General features: G+C 41.7%; 1 protein-coding gene across 2 annotated transcripts in view; it reads left to right on the top strand.

Annotated features, from left to right (window-relative positions):
* Positions 1–16,986, top strand: part of CELF5 (CUGBP Elav-like family member 5) — a 205,104-nt gene extending 188,118 nt beyond the window's left edge. For both annotated transcript variants that reach the window (XM_073660445.1, XM_073660446.1), the window contains exons 11-13: positions 15,269–15,412; positions 15,500–15,665; positions 15,749–16,986. In XM_073660445.1, the coding sequence (XP_073516546.1) occupies positions 15,269–15,412; positions 15,500–15,627 (272 nt within the window). In that variant the 3' untranslated portion in view covers positions 15,628–15,665; positions 15,749–16,986. The remainder of the gene's footprint in view (positions 1–15,268; positions 15,413–15,499; positions 15,666–15,748) is intronic.
* Positions 16,987–20,616: the final 3,630 nt, after the last annotated feature.

Raw genomic sequence — 20,616 nt, 5'->3', positions numbered from 1 at the left:
ATTCACTGCTGGGAAAACATATTTAAATATATATGTTTCTTGGTCGCTTCATTGAGGGACATAGGAACTATGGATTAATATGCTGCCACCTGGAGGCTAACGCTAAGAATACATCTTAAGAAAAAAAAAAAGCTGACTCCTCCGCACCAGACTACACCTTCCTGTTGTTAGTCTAGGATAATGGGCTAGTCCCAAAACTATTTACTGGCTGTCTCCCAATCTGCTTTCATTCATTGTGTAGGAAGAAGCACTGGTTCTTCTGGTTTGTTAGGGCAGTGATCCAAGCAGCAAAATCTCTTAGTTGTCCTCACTCCCCACCACCTCTCCTGCTTTGTGATTTACTTATGGGAGGTAGCGGCCAGCTGCTGACATCTACAACCTCAGCGTACTCCTCATGTGCTACATGGAGCAGAAGCACACAGACTACTTTCAACCAGCTCCATGGCCCCATGACATCTTCAAACATAGTATGCAGCCGCAAATTTCTCCCTGCTGGCAACTCCCTCGTAACCCCTCATCATGCTCCCCTTCCCACTGTGTGCGTACACAGGCCCTGCACATAACATTGCTTCACCTGAAATATCCAGTGCTTACATACTTAAATATTTTGGGACAGATTGTGATGAAGAACGTAAGTGACTACATCCTACAGTTTATTTCTCAGCGGTGGTCCTTTTACTGCTATGAATGCCAGTCTTCTTCTTTGTGGCACTCACTGCACTGAGGGCATAGGTCTCCTAACCTAACCCTCCTTTCCCTGATGTTCTCCTCCAAAGTAATTCTGTGTGTGGGAAGCTTGTTAATAAAAAAAATGTTTCTGGTCTCTCTCCCCCCCCCCAACCTCCATGTGCACCGGACCTCAAGTTGCAAATACAGGCCTGCAAGCAGTGTCCTTACCTTATTGATCATCCATCCCTGGTGTGATGCTCCTCCATTGTGTTGTCAAAGGGCCATTGGGGGCCATAGTGCTGACATGTCCATGAATCTCTATTTATTTCTATGCTTGTCTATGGTTTGTTGCTGGGATTGTAGAAAGAGCTTGTCCGGTGCCAGTTTACACAATGCACGGTGATAACCCCCTTCCTGTAGTGTGTCCAAGTTAGACTGAGTAAAATCAGACTTCATATACAAAACATAACAACCTAATATCATCATAAAGCGGTCCATACATATAAGAATAACTTCAGCCAAAAGAGCCAATTTGACTATTTTGGATTTTGTTATGTTCATTTGAAAATTGCATGCAAACATACGCGATGGGTGCTGAACATGTGCTCTGTCCGGTTGGAATGCTTTGGCCATAGTCTTCCAAACTACATGTATGTGTCATGATTGGTCACTTTCTGTTGCTTTTCTAATAGTGGTAGACATTGTTAACATTTTCTTCTCACATTATTTGATACACTTACCAGAAAAGTACCGCAGAGGCTTCATGCATAAGGTGTTCGGCTTAAGTGCCTTATTTTTAAATTAATTTATGCCTAAAAACTTGTAAAAGTACATTGATAAATATTTCCCAGTGATCTCCAAATGACCTGCTCTCCTGCACATAGTAAATAACTTATTGCTACTTAAAAACTCAGTATGAGCTGTAAAAGCTCCAAGTAGTGGGTTCTGGCAGCTCCAGGAAAACCTTATAACTGTGTTGGGCCCTTTTCCACCCCGATATGTGGTCTACCTCTTTGCAAGTTATGTCACTTGTCCAGCCCAAATGATCTCTGTAGACCATAGATGAAGACGAGTTCTCTGCAATATTACATATTTATTTTCCAATCAGTCTTCATTTAATTCCCCTCTTTTAAGGGCCTTCCAAAATGATGAAAGGCTATAAAAATAAAGTTTGTACATTTTGCTGAAACCTTTAAATCCCAGGCTGCACAGAATGTGATTGTTATTTCAGTGACATGACAACATCTGCAAGGAGTTTGTATGTTCTCCCCGTGTTTGTGTGGGTTTCCTCCGGGTTCTCCGTTTTCCTCCCACACTCCAAAGACATACTGATAGGGAATGTAGATTGTGAGCCCCAACGGGGACAGTGATGATCATGTCTGTAAAGCGCTGTGGAATATGATGGTGCTGTATAAGCAAGCATGATAAATAGATATGTCAGAAGATTACTTTTGCACGGATTTCTTTTATAAATGCCTTGGTGGACTGGCCTAGTTTGGCTTGTCTTGAGAGCTGAGACAAAGCAAAAGTACCCAGAAATCTGCAGAGTAATTTGCATCCTGATCTGATTATGTCTAAAATGCAGTGAACTGTGCTATTTATGACTAATGTGTGAAGAATATAGAAATCCTTCAAGTGAAATGTCTCTGGGATCAGAAGTCAGGATGATGATGACAGGTCCCTACTCTCTCTTTGGGTTCACAAAGAGTGAATATCCTCTACCCCATGTCACTTGCATGAATGTAGCTGGCGATCCTCTCCTCCATTTTTACTAAACAGGCCATAAAGTCTAGATTGGACAGCCCACAGCAATACCTATGTATCTTGGATATATAAAAGAGGATTTGCACACATCCATGGTGGAATGTGACAGTCTCCGTGTACTGTATGTGAACTCTACAGAAGCTTCTTTCAATAAGGATAAATGTGCCTCCATAGATATAATTATCAGCTATTTCTGTGAGCATGCTCGCTCCACACCAGACCGTGCAGCTGCACAAGCTGGCAGCCTTTGTTACTGGATCCCACTGATTTCAATACAGGGTTAGATTTTTAACCTGGCCAATTTCTCTGAGAAAAGAGGCACCACAGATGTCTGGCAACTATTCATCTCTCTGCCTCCTTAGTTACTAGCTCATGGACCAAGCCATATGGGCATTTATATATTTATGCCCAGCTATACATTTGTATTAGCTCAACAGAGGCAATTAAAAACGTGCAGTTGCCATCCATGAGCCATAAAGGCTTATGCATCGCTCACTGGACCACAACTAAATCCCTGAACCCAATTAGAGCACGGGATTGAAATCCTTTCGGTTGGGCATGGGGTAAGCCACAAAATGAGTCCCAGGAATAGGATTGAATAAATAAACAATGGGGGCAGAGAATTATTGAAAAAAATGGATTGCACAAAGGAAAGGGCGGAAGTACTAAGCTTGTCCATGAGCGCAAAAAGGGCAGCGGAAAGGCTCAATAAAAGTCAATGGGTCTGAACTCGGCTTATACTCAGTGGTAGGGCACAGTCAGACAGCCGTATAACAGAGACGACGATCGCATCGCAGTGCGTGGACTGGCCAGTGGCTCTCCTGACCTTAGCGTGACAGCATGTATTTCTGTGCAGCTGTCAAACTCCGGTCAGGAGAGCCGCTCGCCAGTCCGTGCACTGCAATGCTATCATCGTCTGTGTTATACGGCCATCTGACTGGGGACGTAAGTTGAGCCCTTCTGCCTTTTTTCCTTTTGAGTGATTGGAAGGGATCTCAGGACCCAAACCTTCACTATTAAAACCTACTAAACTCTAGCTACAACAAATCTAAGCTTGTTTTAAAAGATTTACTTACCCTTAAAGCGCACCTGTCAACATGATTGTGCTCAGTAAACCACATACACTGTCAGGTGGACGCCATTACACTGATTAAAATGATACCTTTGTTGATGAAATCCATCCAGTGGTTCTTTTATAATCTTTATTTTCAGTTCTGCCATAATGATATGCTCGTGCTTTGGGGAGGGGCTTTATCTGGTGCTCTGCTTATGTATTCCACTGTATGGCTCCTGACAGGTCTCTGTGCCTCCAGTGACTGCCTCCTATTTTAAATACTCCATGTGTAATTGTGGTACAAACCTGAAATTTACATGTAGCAATATGGTGCCGCTGACAACGCTTGCGCAGTAGCATCTCTCAGCAACCGAAAGATGCTACTGCGCAAACGCGGCCGGCGGCGCCATATTGCTGCAGCCAAATTTCTTTTTCCTCCAGCAAAATGGTGCCCAATAGATGCTACTGCGCAAGTGCCGCTAGCGGCGCCATTTTGTTACAAGATAAAGAAATTTGCCTGCAGCAATATGGCACCGCTGGCCACGCTTGCGAAGTAGCATCTCTCGGTTGTCGAGAGATGCTACTGCGCAAGCGCGGCCAGCGACACCATTTTGCTGCAACTAATTTTTTTTCTCCTCCAGCAAAATGGCGCCCGCGCGTGCTCAAGCTATTGCTTGCCGATAGAGGCTACTGCGCAAGTGCCTCTAGAGGCGCCATTTTGCTGGAGGAAAAATAAATTTGCCTGCAGCAATATGGTGCCGCGCTTGCGCAGTAGCACCTCTTGCCAAACGAGAGATGCAACTGCGCGGGCGGCGGGGCCATTTTGCTACATGTAAATTTCTGGAATAGTACCACAACTACACATGCAGTATTTAAAATAAGAGGCAGTGACTGAAGGCACCGTGATCTGCCAGAAGGCATAGACTAGAATACAGAAGCAGAGCACCAGATAGAGCGCCCCCCACAGGCCGCTGAAGCACGAGCATATCATTATCTCAGGAATGAAAATAAAGTTAAACAAGAACCGCGGGAAGGATTTCATCAATCAAGGCATCATTTTACTCAGTGTAACGGCACCCGCCTGACAGTGTATGTAGATTACTGAGCACAATCCTGCTGACAGGTGCGCTTTAAGGTATATTAAGAAACTCAAACTTTTGTGTTTCAAGTCCTTATAATTTATACATTTCTGGTTGCTGGCAATGGATGGATTTTGACTACATTCAGAGACTGAAAACCTGTCATATCCTAAAGCATGTGCATGGATGTGAGGTTTTCCAACATTCTCTTATGTATAGCGCCATGAACTGGTAGTGGTTGTACAAGATTAGGGCAGGTTTTCAGCTTTTGTATTGTGGGCGGTCCATAATTATAAAAAATAGTGAATATTGCTTAATTGATGGCACTTATCATATTAAACAGCATTAAACAAATGTAAAAAAATAAATTAAATGCAAATAAATGTATTTTGTTGTGTTAGTGTGTGTGTTTACCCATATAATCTATTGTAATAGATTACATTAATTTATACCCTATTTATCTATATACCTGCTTTTTATGGAGCCTGAAAAAAAGATTGGAAATTTATTAAAAAAAAATGTTTTTGTCGCCATTGTCTGAGACCGTAATGTTTTAATTTTTCAGGATCTGGGGCTGTGTGAGGGCTTATTTTTTGCGCCCTGAGCTGATGCCATTTTGAGGTAGATCCAATGTTTTGATCGCCTCATATTACATTTTATTGCAATGTTCTTGCTATCAAAAAAGCGTAATTCTGGCGTTTTAATTTATTTTCTCATTTCACTGTTTACAGATCGGATTACGGTAATTTATTTAATATTTTAATGGATCAGACATTTCTGAATGTGGCGATACCAAATATGTGTATTTTTTGTATTGTTTATTGTTAATGGGGCAAAAGGGGAGTGTTTTGAACTTTTGTGTTTTTTTTTTTAATTTTTCATATCAAACTTTTTTTTTTTTTTTAAACTTTTTACTGAATTGAATAGTCCCCTTATGAGACTTGAAGCTACAATCTTCCGATTGCCTGTGCGATAAATCATGATGTCCTATGAACATACACAGGAGGCCCATAATGACAGGCACTGGTCATCAGCAGACCCCTGGCTGTCATGACAACCCATCGGCACCCCACGATCACGTCATGGGTGCGCAGATGGGAGTGTGGAATGACTTGCTCATCGCCGGTGCATGTTAAATCACGCTGTTAGTGATTGACAGCGGCATTTAACTAGTTAACCGCCTCGGACGGACTACCACTCCACCCATAAAATCAGCCATCAAGTGCAGGAAAAGATGTGGGCTCAGCCTGTGAGCCTGCATCAAAGGCAGGGATACTACCTTTGACATAAAAATATGTCAAAGGTAGTGAAGGGGCTAAGACTGGCGCTTTGTACACCAGTCTTAATGATAGTCGCACAGGAGAAAGGCTATCTTCACACGTGGCGTTATTTCAGTGTTTTTTGGTGTGTTTTTTTATGCAAATATTGCGCTGAGTTACAGCACCAACAAAGTCTATGAAATTTCAGAAATCTCATGCACACAGTTTGGTTTTTTGTCCTCAGTATTTTGTGAAAGCCCTTGTTTTTTGTAAAATGCAGTATATCACTTCTTTCAGCATTTTTTCAGCATTTTTTCAGCGTTTTTCACCCACAGAAAGCAATGGGTAGTGGAAAAAGACAGCAAAAAGCGCAGGTATCAGGTTTTGCTGCGTTTTTGTCCGAAAACCTGCTCAACTTGAATTAGGTTATTTTTTTCTTCACTAAACTCTATCAGCATACACAAGAGAAAAATGATTACTGACAAAACCGCAATAAAAAACGCAGCAAAAAATCAGCAAAATCTGCTTTTTTGACGTTGCTTCTTTACTGCCAAGAGAGCAAGTTTTGCTCCGGAAAAAAAACGCTGTGTGTGAACATAGCCTAAGGGCCTGTTTATATAGATCAACTGGCAGAACTACCTTTTAGCGATTGTCTAATAGCCTGTTTACACAGACAGACTGCAGTAAACGATGTGTACTGAGCAGTCTGTAATAGATGGCTCAGTGCGAATAAGCTGCCATGTTTATAGGCAGTGCGAGTCCTGATTACACAGGACAATACTTCGCTGAAGACTATTATCTTTTACACTGCATAAAGGATCTTTTCCTCCAATGAACGAGCATTTTTTTTGTTTGTCGCGTGATCGGCAACCTGTTTGCATTGAAAGGTTATCGTGAATAAGCACCTGCACCTAAGTCATTAAGAGGCGCATGCCATTTAGTCTTTAGGCGCAACTTCTTGCCAAAAGTGCATTTCTGTTGTAAGTTACGCCACTAAAGTGGTGTACATTTTGAAGTATTTGCCGGGCGGGCTTAACCATGCGCCCATCCTGCCAAGTGCTCCTCTTTAAAGATGCCAAAAGTCCCTAAATTTTTGTGCACACATCTGGTGAAAACACTTTAAGGCTATGTGCCCACGATGCAGAAATGCTCCGGATTTTTTTCTGAGCGTTTCTACATCTCCCTGGCAGAAAAAACGCATGCGGATTGTACATGTGTTTTTCCCGCCAGGGGCATGTGGATGTGAAGCGTTCTTCACTTGCATTTCCGCATGCGGGTTGACAAGCGCTTTCCAGCGATTTTAGCATCACTTGGAAAGTGCTAGACAACTTGGTCACACTATATAAATCCATGCAACCGGCATGGATTTATATAGTGTGACCCAAAGAATGGTAAAAAATAAATATTATACTTAACTTCTAATGGCCTTATCCGATCCGTCTTGGCTTGCCGGCAGCTCGCGGTGGACTAAAAGGACCTGCCATGACGTCATTTAGTCATGTGACGGGTCACACGACCGCCGACGTCAGCGGTCGGCTGACCCGTCACATGACTAAATGATGTCATGGCAGATCCTTTTAGACCATCTCGAGCTGCCGGGAAGCCAGGACACATCGCTATGGAGACCGGGGGCCATCAGAAGGTAAGTATAATGTATATTTTTTATTATATTCTTTTTTTACAGGTACTATGGTACCCGGGTCCGGAGGAGAGTCTCCTCCTCTCCAAACCCGGGTACCATCCGCACATTGAACCGCATGGTATCCGCATTTGCAGATGCAGTGATGCGGATGTCATGCGGTCCAATGCAAGTCAATGGCGGCGAAAACGACCTTCTACCAAGCGTCTTTTAAGCGTTTCTGCAGCGGAATTGCCGCTGCGGAAACGCTTAAGAAACGCATAGTGGGCACACAGCCTAATGAACTGTGCTCTTAGAGTTCCAGTGTTTCCATTTCTGTTCACTGACAAAAGTGGTGAAGAAATAAAATATCCAAAAATACAGGGAATATTTAAACAAAAATGCAATACCCTTTTAAGGTGTCTCAGCTTGTGTGTAAACCCCAAGATAATCTCAGGATATGGACACTTATTGTAAGGAAATCAAGCAGTTTTCACAAGTGTGCTAGTAGCCTATAAAAAATGCACTGAAGTAAGTGAGCATACAAAGAATCTTCCCTTCTGTGTCAGATTTGTGTTGAGGTTGTGGCAATGGTCCTGGGACTATGGTACACATTTGGTGGGAATGTCCTATAGTTTACAAATTATGGAATACATTTTTATCATTATATAATAATATCACCATAAGTAGAGTTATATCATCTCCTCTAATAGGTTTACAATCCATTACTCCCGAGTTTGGTTTCACAGGTCAAAAAAGACCTTCTCAGACATTTCTTGACCACTATTAGAATGATTATACCACGTCATTGGAAATCTGCCAAGGTTCCCTCTTTAGGCAATTGGGTAGAAGAGATCAATAATATCATAAAAATTGAAAAGATGATCGTACATGATGATAATTGCCTCAAAATATTTCATTGCCAATGGACATGCTGGATACTATTCGGTGAAGATAGGGATCTGGCGACCTGGTTTTCAGATAACCAAATCTGAGTCAGGCTGTCATGGTATACATGATCCTTTTTCCAGTTACACATATATAAGGTACTGCTTATAACCACTCTCATTCCCCTTCTTTTTGTTTCATCTATTTCTTGTTCTTCTCTCCTGTCTTCCTGCATTTCATGTGTGTGTGTAAATACATACAGTATCTGTGGCTTGTGAAAGTATTCACCCCCTTTGACTTTTTACCTATTTTGTTACATTACAACCTGTGGTTAAATATTTTTGTAATCCGATTTGCGTGTGATACATCAGCACTAAATAGTCTAAGTTGGTAAAGTGAAGTGAGAAAAATATAGGCATAAATTACATTTATGGAATCAAATACCTAAATTGGCATGAGCATATGTATTCAACTTTTTTCGATGAAACCCCTAAAATTTCTGGTGCAAGCGATTACCTTCATAAGTCACATGCTTAGTGAAAGGAAGTCCACCTGTGTGCAATCTAAGTGTCACATGGTCTGTCAATATATACACACCTTTTCTGAAAGGCCACAGAGGCTGCAACACCATTAAGCAAGAGGCACCGCTAACCAAACGACACCATGAAGACCAAGGAGATCTCCAAACAAGTCAGGGACACAGTTGTTGAGAAGTACAAGTCGAGGTTGGGTTATAAAAAAAAATATCCCAATCTCTGATGATCCCCCAGTGCACCATCAAATCCATTATCATCCAATGGGAAAAGAAAAAAAGGGTTTGGTACCGTGTTAGCCAGTTGAAAAAAGATTGCTCTCAGTGGGAAAAAACAAGATAATCTTGTAGCTATGATATATTTAATGGCTGACAAAAGTAAAATAAATGATGTTACAAAGCAAGCTTTCAAGACTTCTTAGGTCTCTTCCTCAGGCATGGTATAACAAAGCACATAGACAGCTGACAGACATACAATACTACACCAAACTGATTGATGACTCAACTCCAAAATATATGAGGGAGTTGAAAAGAGTCATCGGAGGCCTGTGTACAGATTCCACATACCTTCTGGTCTTTATACCTGAGAATCCCAGGATAGGAATTTTCTATATGCTTCTCAAGATTTATAAGCCAGGTAACCGAGGGAGACCAATCATCTCAGGAGTAGGAACACTCACTGAAAAAATCTCAGCGTAGGTAGAAAATGTCTTTAGACCGCTGGTAAGGAAGACAGCCAGCTATTTAGAGGACACCACGGACCTATTAAGAAAGCTATCTACAATAGGTCCTCTCCCTAAGAGTGTCATTTTAGCCACCATGGATGTGGAATCCCTAGATTCAAATATCCCACATGAAGATGGACTATCCGCCTGCCAAATGTTTCTTTAAGCTAATGAGATCCCTTCTGAGTCTGTATTAAGATTCACCAGATTTATCCTCACACATTTTCTCTTTCAGTGAGGAGCGATAGCTGCAATGCGCCGGAACTGCTATGGGCAGCAAAATGGCACCCCAGTATGCCAACCTTTTCATGGCTAAACTGGAAAATGACTTTTTAGCATCCTGCTCCATCAAACCCTTGACCTATTTCCGTAACATTGATGACATCTTAATAAGCTGGACTGAGTTTGAACAAAAGCTTCTAAAATTCCATGACAAATTCAATACATTTCATCCCACCATAAACTTAACATTGGACCACTCAAAAACGGAAATCAACTTTCTAGATACCACCATAAAAATTCAAAATGGTTCTATCCAGTCATCGGTGTATCGGACACCAGTTGACCTTTCCACATACCTTAGAAGGGACAGGTTCCACCCGAAAAACATTAAAAAGTCCATCATCTAGAGCCAGGCCCTTAGATATAATTGTGTCTGTTCCAGCCCAACGGACAGGGATGAACACGTAACCCATCGTAAAAAGACATTCTTAAGCCAAGGCTACTACCCCATGTCCATTGATGATCAGATCATTAGAGCCACAAGGATCCCTATAACTTTTCAATACGGAGAAAAAGATGAAAATAATTGTGTACCTATGGTGGCGACCTACAGCCCACAGCTTGAGGTACTGAGAAAAACTGCTAAAAAACTTCACCACATCCTACACATGGATGACTGGCTAAAAACAATATTCAAAGAGCCTCCCTTGCTGTACTACAGGCAACCTCCAAATTTAAGAAACATCATGATCCGAAGTTCAATACCCTCATATACACCAATTCTTAATACTTAATTTTGTGCACTATATGTCCTATTGGGGGTCTCTATGTGGGAGAAACAGGACAGAAGCTGAGCTCAAGGATGAGGCCTCATCGCCTCACGATTACAGATTAAAAAAAAAAACAAACATGTATCGATGGCCAAACATTTCTGTGGTCCAGGACACAACATCAACTATATGAAAGCTGTTATATTAAAAGGCAACCTTAAATCACAAAAATATCGAATGGTTTGGGAGTACAAACTTATTAGAGTCTTTGATACCCTCCACACAGGACTAAATCTTTCAGGAGGACTTATGACACACTACAATATCTAGAAAGTGCACAAACTGAGCATAGAAAATCATATAAATCACTTTAGGGAAACCTAAAAGTCGATATGAACCCACAAAGATGTATGTATGCTATTGGACGAATAAACGGCAGACCATTCGGATCAGAGCAACAGACAACAAGGAGGAAAAAAACTGAACATAGGGTCCAAGAAATTAAAGTACAAATATTTTGAAAAAATAAAAACCCTTTATTGAACAATGGTATGGTGGCACTACACACAACAAGAGTGCCCGGACATAAATGCTGCAAATCACAAAACAATATAGTTTAGACAAAAATAAAACTAGAGGACTACATAGGAAATGGTTAATGTGTATAGCACTAGACATATAGTAAATAGCCAGAAAGTACTACATATCACCCAGTACCAATGGTAAATATCAAAATCTTCCAGCTTAAATGCTATTAGTAAGAAATAGATTGTACTGTATAATGTGCCAGCAGATGAGAGAGATATTTACTGCTGAAAAGGTGATAGAAGAACAAAAGCTTACAAAATAGAATGCCTCTGACACTAAAACTAGTGAAAAGCCACAAGTACACGGTGTCACCTAGTTACCAAAAGATATAATCATTCAGTGCATATGGTATGCATCGGTAGGGGACATATTGTACTGTGTAGTGTACCTGCAGCTGAGAGGACTATATATAGCTGAGAGGGTGATAGAAGAAGAAGAGTATATAGAGTACAGTATTTCTGACACTAGATAAAGTAGATACCCAAAAATACACTGTGTCACCTAATATGAACAGTATATGTCATAATCATCCAGCACATATAGTGTGCTTTAGCAAAAGGTATAAATCATAGTCATCGAATATATGTAATATGAACAAGTACAGGGATGATATGCAATATGCTGAAAAGGTGATTAGGAATCAACGGTAACAATATAAAGTGCAAAGTGCCTCCACATGGAGAAGGGAGGGGGGCAATTAAGCCATTTGGTAGTATGCAAAGAGATTCCCAATGTTACACGGAATAAATCACATGGTCATATCCACGTACAGCCACAGGATGGTCACATGATATATATGACCAATAATCATAAACACAATGGGGAAACAACAGGGTATTGTAGGTTACCTGAGTGGTCCACAGGATATGTGCGGCGCACACCCCTACGCGCGTTTCGAATAACGTTCCTTCGTCAGGAAATTTATTTAATACTTCGCACAAAAGCCTTTGTTGGTGATGACAGCTCCAAGATGCCTTTTGTATGGAGAAACGAGTCACATGCATTGCTCAGGTGTGATTTTGGCCCATTCTTCCACACTAACACTCTTCAAATCCTGAAGGATGTGTGGGCTCCTTCTATGTACTTTGAGCTTTAGTTAAGGTTCCATAAATTTTCTACTGGATTCAGGTCAGGTGATTGACTGGGCCATTCTAGCAGCTTTATTTTCTTTCTCTGAAACCAATTAAGAGTTTCCTTGACTGTGTGTTTGGGATCATTGTCTTGCTGAAATGTCCACCCTCGTTTCACCTTCATCATCCTGGTAGATGGCAGCAGATTTTTATCCAGCATGTCTCGGTACATTTTCCATTTATCCTTCCTTCAATTACACAAAGTTCCCACCTCCAAACTTCACTGTTGGTATGGTGTTCTAACATGGTGTGTATTATGGCATCCAAAGAGTTAAATTTTGGTCTCATCTGACCAAACTATATTCTCCCAGTATTTCACAGGCTTGTCTAAATGTTGTTGAGCAAACCTTTCAACACACTTGAACACGCTTTTTGTTCAGCAATGGAGTCTTGTGTGATGAGCATTCATACAGGCCATGGCTTAGGTTGAGAACATTACTTATTGTTTTATTTGAAACAATTGTACCTGCTGATTCCCGGTCTTTCTATAGCTCTCAACAGGTGGTCCTTCGCTCTTGGACAACTCTTCTGATAATCTTTTCACTCCTCTGTCTGAAATCTTGCGGGGAGCACCTGCTCATGGCCAGTTTATGGTGAAAATGATCCAGATTACTGCCCCAACAATGCTCACTGGAACCTTCCTCTTCCATCAATGCCATCAGTATGTTTTGCAACAATAAGGCTGTGTGCCCACTATGCGTTTTTTAAGCGTTTCCGCTGCAGAAACACTTAAAAAACGCTTGGTAGAAGGTCTGCCATGTTCCCCAATAATAATCCGCATGTGCTGTGCACATGCTGCGGAAATTTCCGCTGCGGATTGTCATTGCGGAAAAATCCGCAGCACTACCAATTATTTTGCGGAATCGCTGCATTTTCACCACCATTGACTTGCATTGGACCGCATGCAATCCACATCACTGCATCTGCAGATGCGGATACCATGCGGTTCAATGTGCGGATGGTACCCGGGTGTGGAGGACAGGAGACTCTCCTCCAGACCTGGGTACCATAGTACTTGTAAAAAAAAGAATAAAATAAAAAATATACATTATACTTACCTTCTGATGGCCCCCGGTCTCCTCAGCGATCCGTCCTGGCTTCCCGGCAGCTCGCGATGGTCTAAAAAGGACTGCCATGATGTCATTTAGTCATGTGACGGGTCATGCGACTGCTGACGTGACTAAATGACGTCATGGCAGGTCCTTTTAGTCCACCTCGAGCTGCCGGCAAGCCAAGACGGATTGCTAAGGACACCGGGGGCCATCAGAAGGTAAGTATAATATTTATTTTTTATTTTTTACCATTCTTTTATGGTCACGCTGTATAAATCCATGCCGGTTGCATGGATTTATATAGTGTGACCAAGTTGTCAAGCACTTTTCCAAGTGATGCTAAAATCGCCTGGAAAGCGCTTGTCAACCCGCATGCGGAAATGCATGTGAAGAACGCTTCACATCCACATGTCCCTGGCAGGAAAAACGTATGTAAAATCAGCATGTACAATCCGCATGTAAAATCAGCATGTGTTTTTTCTGCCAGGGAGATGCAGAAACGCTCAGGAAAAAATCCGGAGCATTTCTGCATCGTGGGCACATAGCCTAAGGTTGGAAAGGTCTTGAGACAGCTCACTGGTTTTAACAATCATGAAATGTTACTTGTGTGGCACCTTGGTAATGAGACACCTTTTTATAGGCCATCAGTTGAACCAGCTGATATTATTTTTCACATCACTGAGCTGCAGGATTGCTTTCTAATTACTGATAGATTTCAGCTGGTGTCATGACTTTCCATGGCTTTTTGCACCTCTCTTTCTTCATGTGTTTAATACTTTTTCACTGTGTAATTTCTCATTATTATATATAACTTAATTTATGGATATCTATCGTATGGTTTGATTTCTTTGCCTGTGTGGATTAGATGGGTTGTTACCTACATCTGGGGAGAATTTCATGTCAATAGCACCTTTAGAAATATATTTACTTAGAAAATTGGTGATGTGTTTTAATTTATTTATTTTACTCACTTTCACTCTAAGGGTATGTGTCCACGATGCGTACCAGCCTGCGGCCCCGACACAGCGAGATAGCCGTGCGGCTTCCTCTTATTATGCAAGTGAGCGGCGCCATTTTTTTTTTTTACATGCTGACTTTCCTCATAGATTTTAAGTCTATGGGGAAAGTCCACATGCAAACCCACAAGAGAAATTGACATGCTGCGGTCTGAAAGACGCGCCGTATGTCAGTTTCAGCTGGTGATCTGCAGGTGCACAGAGACGCATAGTGGACATGGGATTTTTAGAAATCCCATCCACTATGCTGTAACAGCTGCTCGCTGCGGGTTTGACGCTGCATAAACACGCAGCTGCTCCTGACCGTGTTCACATACCCTAATAGCGCCATTAATTCCACAGTGCTTTACAGACATTATCATCAATGTCCCCATTGAGGCTCACAATCTAAATTCCCTATCAGTATGTCTTTGGAGTGTGGGAGGAAACTGAAGAACCCGGAGGAAACCCACACAAACACTGGGAGAACATACAAACTCCTTGCAGATATTGTCCTTGGTGGGATTTGAATTCAGGATCCCAGCGCTGCAGTGCTAACCACTGAGCCACCGTTCTGCCCCGTGTTCAATACTTATTTCACCATATATACACACACACACATATATATACTGTACATACACACACACACACACACATTTGGTTTATATGTAAAAATAAAACGCTAATATTTTATTAGTTTAATTATTTAGCCATATTAAGAGTCAAATGTTTTTTGATTACATAATGATGTTTGTTACTTTGTTATTATAAGATGTAATTGTAATGTCTTGTTTCTGATTGATTTATATTGTTGCTAAACTTTAATAAAGCAAACTAAATTGAAAAACTGAGTGAGCACTGCTATCTGTATATTGGGCCCATACTCCATCTCTGTATTAAATATTGTATTTTTCTCTTCACAGGGCCAGAGGGCTGTAACCTATTTATCTATCATTTGCCCCAGGAGTTTGGGGATAACGAGTTGACACAAATGTTCCTGCCATTTGGTAACATAATTTCATCCAAAGTGTTCATGGATCGAGCAACCAATCAGAGCAAGTGTTTTGGTGAGTCCTAATTGAGTACTTTCTCTTATGCAGTCTGGGTCTTGGGATCCAGCCATGTTAATGCAAAAATCTTCCTTTTCACTCCAGGATTTGTCAGTTTTGATAATCCATCCAGTGCTCAGACAGCTATCCAGGCCATGAATGGTTTTCAGATAGGGATGAAACGACTGAAAGTTCAACTAAAGAGGCCTAAAGACACTACTCAACCATACTGACCATCCCTAGACCCAAAAGACCAATCTTGGTCAAACAGGTAGGAGCTCATTACTGAATCCTCGAGTAGATATCATTATTATTTCATAAAAACTATGTGTGATACATTTCTTTTTACGGCAGATTCGCAATGGACCTTTGACACCCTCAGTCCTTCCTTAAAGGATTATGGGAAAAGAAGACTTTTTACCACTAAACACTATGTCCCACCCCTGAGCCTCATGACCTTTGTCCCTCACCCACACCCAAGGACCAAAAGGTGGCTTTGGGGAGGAGCAGGAAGAACCAAGCTACCTAAACACAAGGTTGTGTCTTGTGAGTGTTCTATGTCTGTCTACTCAACGCCTAGGAGAGACCATCCATAGAGGAACAAACTTGTACTTGATGACCTCCCTCAAATGACCAAATATGTGTGGGGTTACAGGACGATACTCGCACCAGAGACCCTTGGGATGACAAACCCCCCTCCATAAGAGTGGCTACAGATTTGCAGTGCAAAGGACTATCTGTTTACTTATTTATATGAACATATTTATTTAGTGGGGAGGCCCAGCGCAACCTACTTACATCCCTTCCACTGCCAGTGGGCCGATGTGGGATGGAGTTAGACATTGTTATATTTTGCTTTATAGATTTTTTTTGTTTCCACGGAGGACAGGGTGTTCTGGGTGGGCAGGAGTGGAGTACAGCAGAGGTCAAAACTCATGTTTACAAAACGCCCCACTTACAGGGCATACCCATTTTTCTGCTACTCATACACCTGGCCCCCCAGAAAAGGGCTTGACTTTTGCATCTGCTCCAAAACCCTACTCTGTGTCTTTCAGGATTGAGAAAGAATTAACCTTTCAGTGTTGCTGCGTGAAGAAAATCTGCAGGGTGGACCAGTATCTGCTAACCATGCCTCATTTTCACAACAGATTTTTGGACTCTCCTTCTATCAATAAGGGGGTAAATGGTTAACTACAGTGATTGGATAATTAGTGTAATAGGGAATCTTCCCACACATAGAAAAATATTCTGAAGTGCTTAACAATGCCAAGTGTGACATGGCTGCTTTCCTATTTAGAGAAAACATCCTTCACTTAAATTAGCAAATGATTCGGTTGTTATAGGGCTGTGACATAGTACAGAGATGATATTGTGTATGGGAGTATTTTTCATAAAATAACACATTGAAAGGAGTCTGTCAGCCCAAACTTACAGCATAAACTAAGTTCATAGCCTTGTAGGGGATAAAGCCCCCCTCCTTCCTCCAAACCGCACCTTTGGACTACATTCATACAGTACAGACCAAAAGTTTGGACACACCTTCTCATTTAAAGATTTTTCTGTATTTTCATGACTTTGAAAATTGTACATTCACACTGAAGGCATCAAAACTATGAATTAACACATGTGGAATTATATACTTAACGAAAAAGTATGAAACAACTGAAAATATGTCTTATATTCTAGGTTCTTCAAAGTAGCCACCTTTTGCTTTGATGACTGCTTTGCACACTCTTGGCATTCTCTTGATGAGCTTCAAGAAGTAGTCACCGGAAATGGTTTTTACTTCACAGGTGTGCCCTGTCAGGTTTAATAAGTGGGATTTCTTGCCTTATAAATGGGGTTGGGACCATCAGTTGTGTTGTGCAGAAGTCAGGTGGATACACAGCTGATAGTCCTACTGAATAGACTGTTAGAATTTGTATTATGGCAAGAAAAAAGCAGAAGTAAAGAAAAACGAGTGGCCATCATTACTTTAAGAAATGAAGGTCAGTCAGGCCGAAAAATTGGGCAAACTTTGAAAGTGTCCCCAAGTGCAGTTGCAAAAACCATCAAGCTCTAGAAAGAAACTGGCTGACATGAGGACCGCCCCAGGAAAGGAAGACCAAGAGTCACCTCTGCTTTTGAGGATAAGTTTATCCGAGTCACCAGCCTCAGAAATCGCAGGTTAACAGCAGCTCAGATTAGAGACCAGGTCAATGCCACACAGAGTTCTAGCAGCAGACACATCTCTTCAACAACTGTTAAGAGGAGACTTTGTGCAGCAGGCCTTCATGGTAAAATAGCTGCTAGGAAACCACTGCTAAGGACAGGCAACAAGCAGAATAGACTTGTTTGGGCTAAAGAACACAAGGAATGGACATTAGACCAGTGGAAATCTGTGCTTTGGTCTGATGAGTCCAAATTTGAGATCTTTGTTTCCAACCACCGTGTCTTTGTGCGACCCAGAAAAGGTGAATGGATGGAGTCTACATGCCTGGCTCCCACCGTGAAGCATGGAGGAGGAGGTGTGATGGTGTGGGGGTGCTTTGCTGGTGACACTGTTGGGGATTTATTCAAAATTGAAGGCATACTGAACCAGCATGGCTACCACAGCATCTTGCAGCGGCATGCTATTCCATCCGGTTTGCGTTTAGTTGGACCATCATTTATTTTTCAACAGGACAATGACCCCAAACACACCTCCAGGCTGTGTAAGGGCTATTTGACCAAGAAGGGGAGTGATGCGGTGCTACGCCAGATGACCTGGCCTCCACAGTCACCAGACCTGAACCCAATCGAGATGGTTTGGGGTGAGCTGGACCGCAGAGTGAAGGCAAAAGGGCCAACAAGTGCTAAGCATCTCTGGGAACTCCTTCAAGATTGTTGAAAGACCATTTCCGGTGACTACCTCTTGAAGCTCATCAAGAGAATGCCAAGAGTGTGCAAAGCAGTCATCAAGCAAAAGGTGACTACTTTGAAGAACCTAGAATATAAGATATATTTTCAGTTGTTTCACACTTTTTTGTTAAGTATATAATTCCACATGTGTTAATTCATAGTTTTGATGCCTTCAGTGTGAATGTTCAATTTTCATAGTCATGAAAATACAGAAAAATCTTTAAATGAGAAGGTGTGTCCAAACTTTTGGTCTGTACTGTACATCTGTGTCAATTTTTACATCCATGAGAAATGTTTTTCATTCGTGTGGCATCCATTTTGCCTTCATTTTTTCTTTTTCATCTGTTTTTAAAAACGTAAGCAGGTAGACTGTCTTGACTTTCACTTTTTCACTGATCCATTATTGAGTCAATGAATAACAGATGAAATTAGTATAGAAATCTGAAGTACAAAGTATGTCTTCCATGTTTCATCCGCTTTATATGGATCACGTTAATGGCCAAGTCTGATCTGAAAAACAGATGAGAATAGGACATGCTCAAAGTCAGGGTACCCCAACTCCAGTCCTCAAGGCCCACCAACAGGCCATGTTCTCAGGATTTCCTTAGTATTGCTCAGGTGATAATTCCATCACCTGCACAGGCAATAATTCCATCACCTGTGTCATAGTAAGGAAATCCTGAAAACATGACGTGTTGGTGGGAGGACTGGAGTTGGGGAACCCTGCTCTAAGTCTTACGGACCGGACACAGATTTGTTTTTAAAAGTCCTGTGTGAGTATAGATCAATTAAATTGTATGGGTACATGTGTTGTATGAGAAAAATAAGAGACGGCACATGGATGTGTCAGACGGGTGTGTGAATGTAGCCTTAGTATTCTAATTGCTGATTTTGTTCTGCAGAAACTAAGCTGTAATGAAATATGCTAATTAGGGTGTTCAGTGGCTAAGAGGCTCCATGCTCAGTGCAGATCAGTGCTAGTTTGGACTGCCCTGCCTCTCTCACTGGTGACTCCTGCAGAGACACTGCTTCCTCCAGACAAGCCTCTGCTGCCGATCACTAGTGAGGGAAGCAGAGACATGCGAAACAAGGGGGTGGAACGATGCACTCTGCCTCTTGGCCACTGAGCACTCTAATTAGCCTATTTGATTTCAGTTTAGTTTCTGCTGAACAGAGACAGCAATTAGAACTCTTAAGTCACCCCTACACAGACTAATATCGGCCGAATCCATGGATATTTGTGGGTTCGTCCAACTGTCTAATGTGTATGGGTGCCCCGAACAACTGATTTTTGGGGAAGTTAAGGCTCTAACATGTCCGAGTTTGTACTGACGATCCTCTCTCTTAGAGAACATTGGAGTGCTCCTGTGTGTGGGAGAGACGGCCGCTCGGCTGCCAGCCATCTCATGTCTATGGCAATCCTGTAGGTAATGTCCTTAGTTTATACTGTAAGTTTGGGCTGACAGAGTTCCATTTAAAGTCCATTTTCTAAATACGCAAAAGCACATTAGATATACTGTGTTGCAATGACACATATCCCTTTTGCAAATTTGTGTACTAAGATTTTATCGGTGCAGATCTTTGCACTGGATCTCCTATTGAAGCACACCTTTTTAGCTGCACACATACTAGGCATCTTATTTGTGGGCTTAAGTAATCTTTAGCTTATCATCTCATCAGCCACTAGTGACTCCATGAAGCCCCTTCTGATAAATTGATAGGCTGATATTTCAAGTATCAGTTAAATTCTGACATAAACCCACAGTAGGCTGCAGTTTAGGCCTGGTTTCTACATAACAATTCTTGATATTATCTGACCGCAAAGGAGCAGTCATAGAGATAATCACTATGCGTTAGTGGGCAAGATGATTGAACCCATTGCTTCTGAAAATGATCCTGCCTCATGACAGGTTTTCAAAAGGAAAGTTCAGCTTTTCAAAACTAATTTTCTAAAATTCCACTGAGCCATGTTAGAAGATTGTTTGAAGCCTGAGCCCTGTAACCACCACTAATTGCTAGAACACAGCGCCTGTAGCAGTCATCCGAGCCTCCTTATTTCCTCAATAAAGAAAAAAATCTCATTGTATAAAATGGGAACTTCCACCTACGGTAATCTCTGGGTCAGAAAATGAGGAGACCTGGTTCTAGCATTGTCCCATGTTTTCTAATGGGCAGTCTAAGTCAGGAGGCACACATTGTCTAATCTTAGTAGGATGAGTGTAGAAGCCCTGGAAAGCGCATTATAAATGATTGCAGTGTAATTTGCTCTAAAAACTGAATATGTAAGCCTAGTTGTTAGTTTGTCAGTTTGGAAGTGCTGTTGATTCCCCCACCCCCTATAG

This window comes from Phyllobates terribilis, unplaced genomic scaffold (genome assembly GCF_046119375.1).
Source record: "Phyllobates terribilis strain yellow unplaced genomic scaffold, ASM4611937v1 Scaffold_1__5_contigs__length_1240528914, whole genome shotgun sequence".
Taxonomy (NCBI): Eukaryota; Metazoa; Chordata; class Amphibia; order Anura; family Dendrobatidae; genus Phyllobates; species Phyllobates terribilis.
Note: the sequence above shows the minus strand (reverse complement) of the source record. Positions and strands in the feature narration are given on the sequence as shown.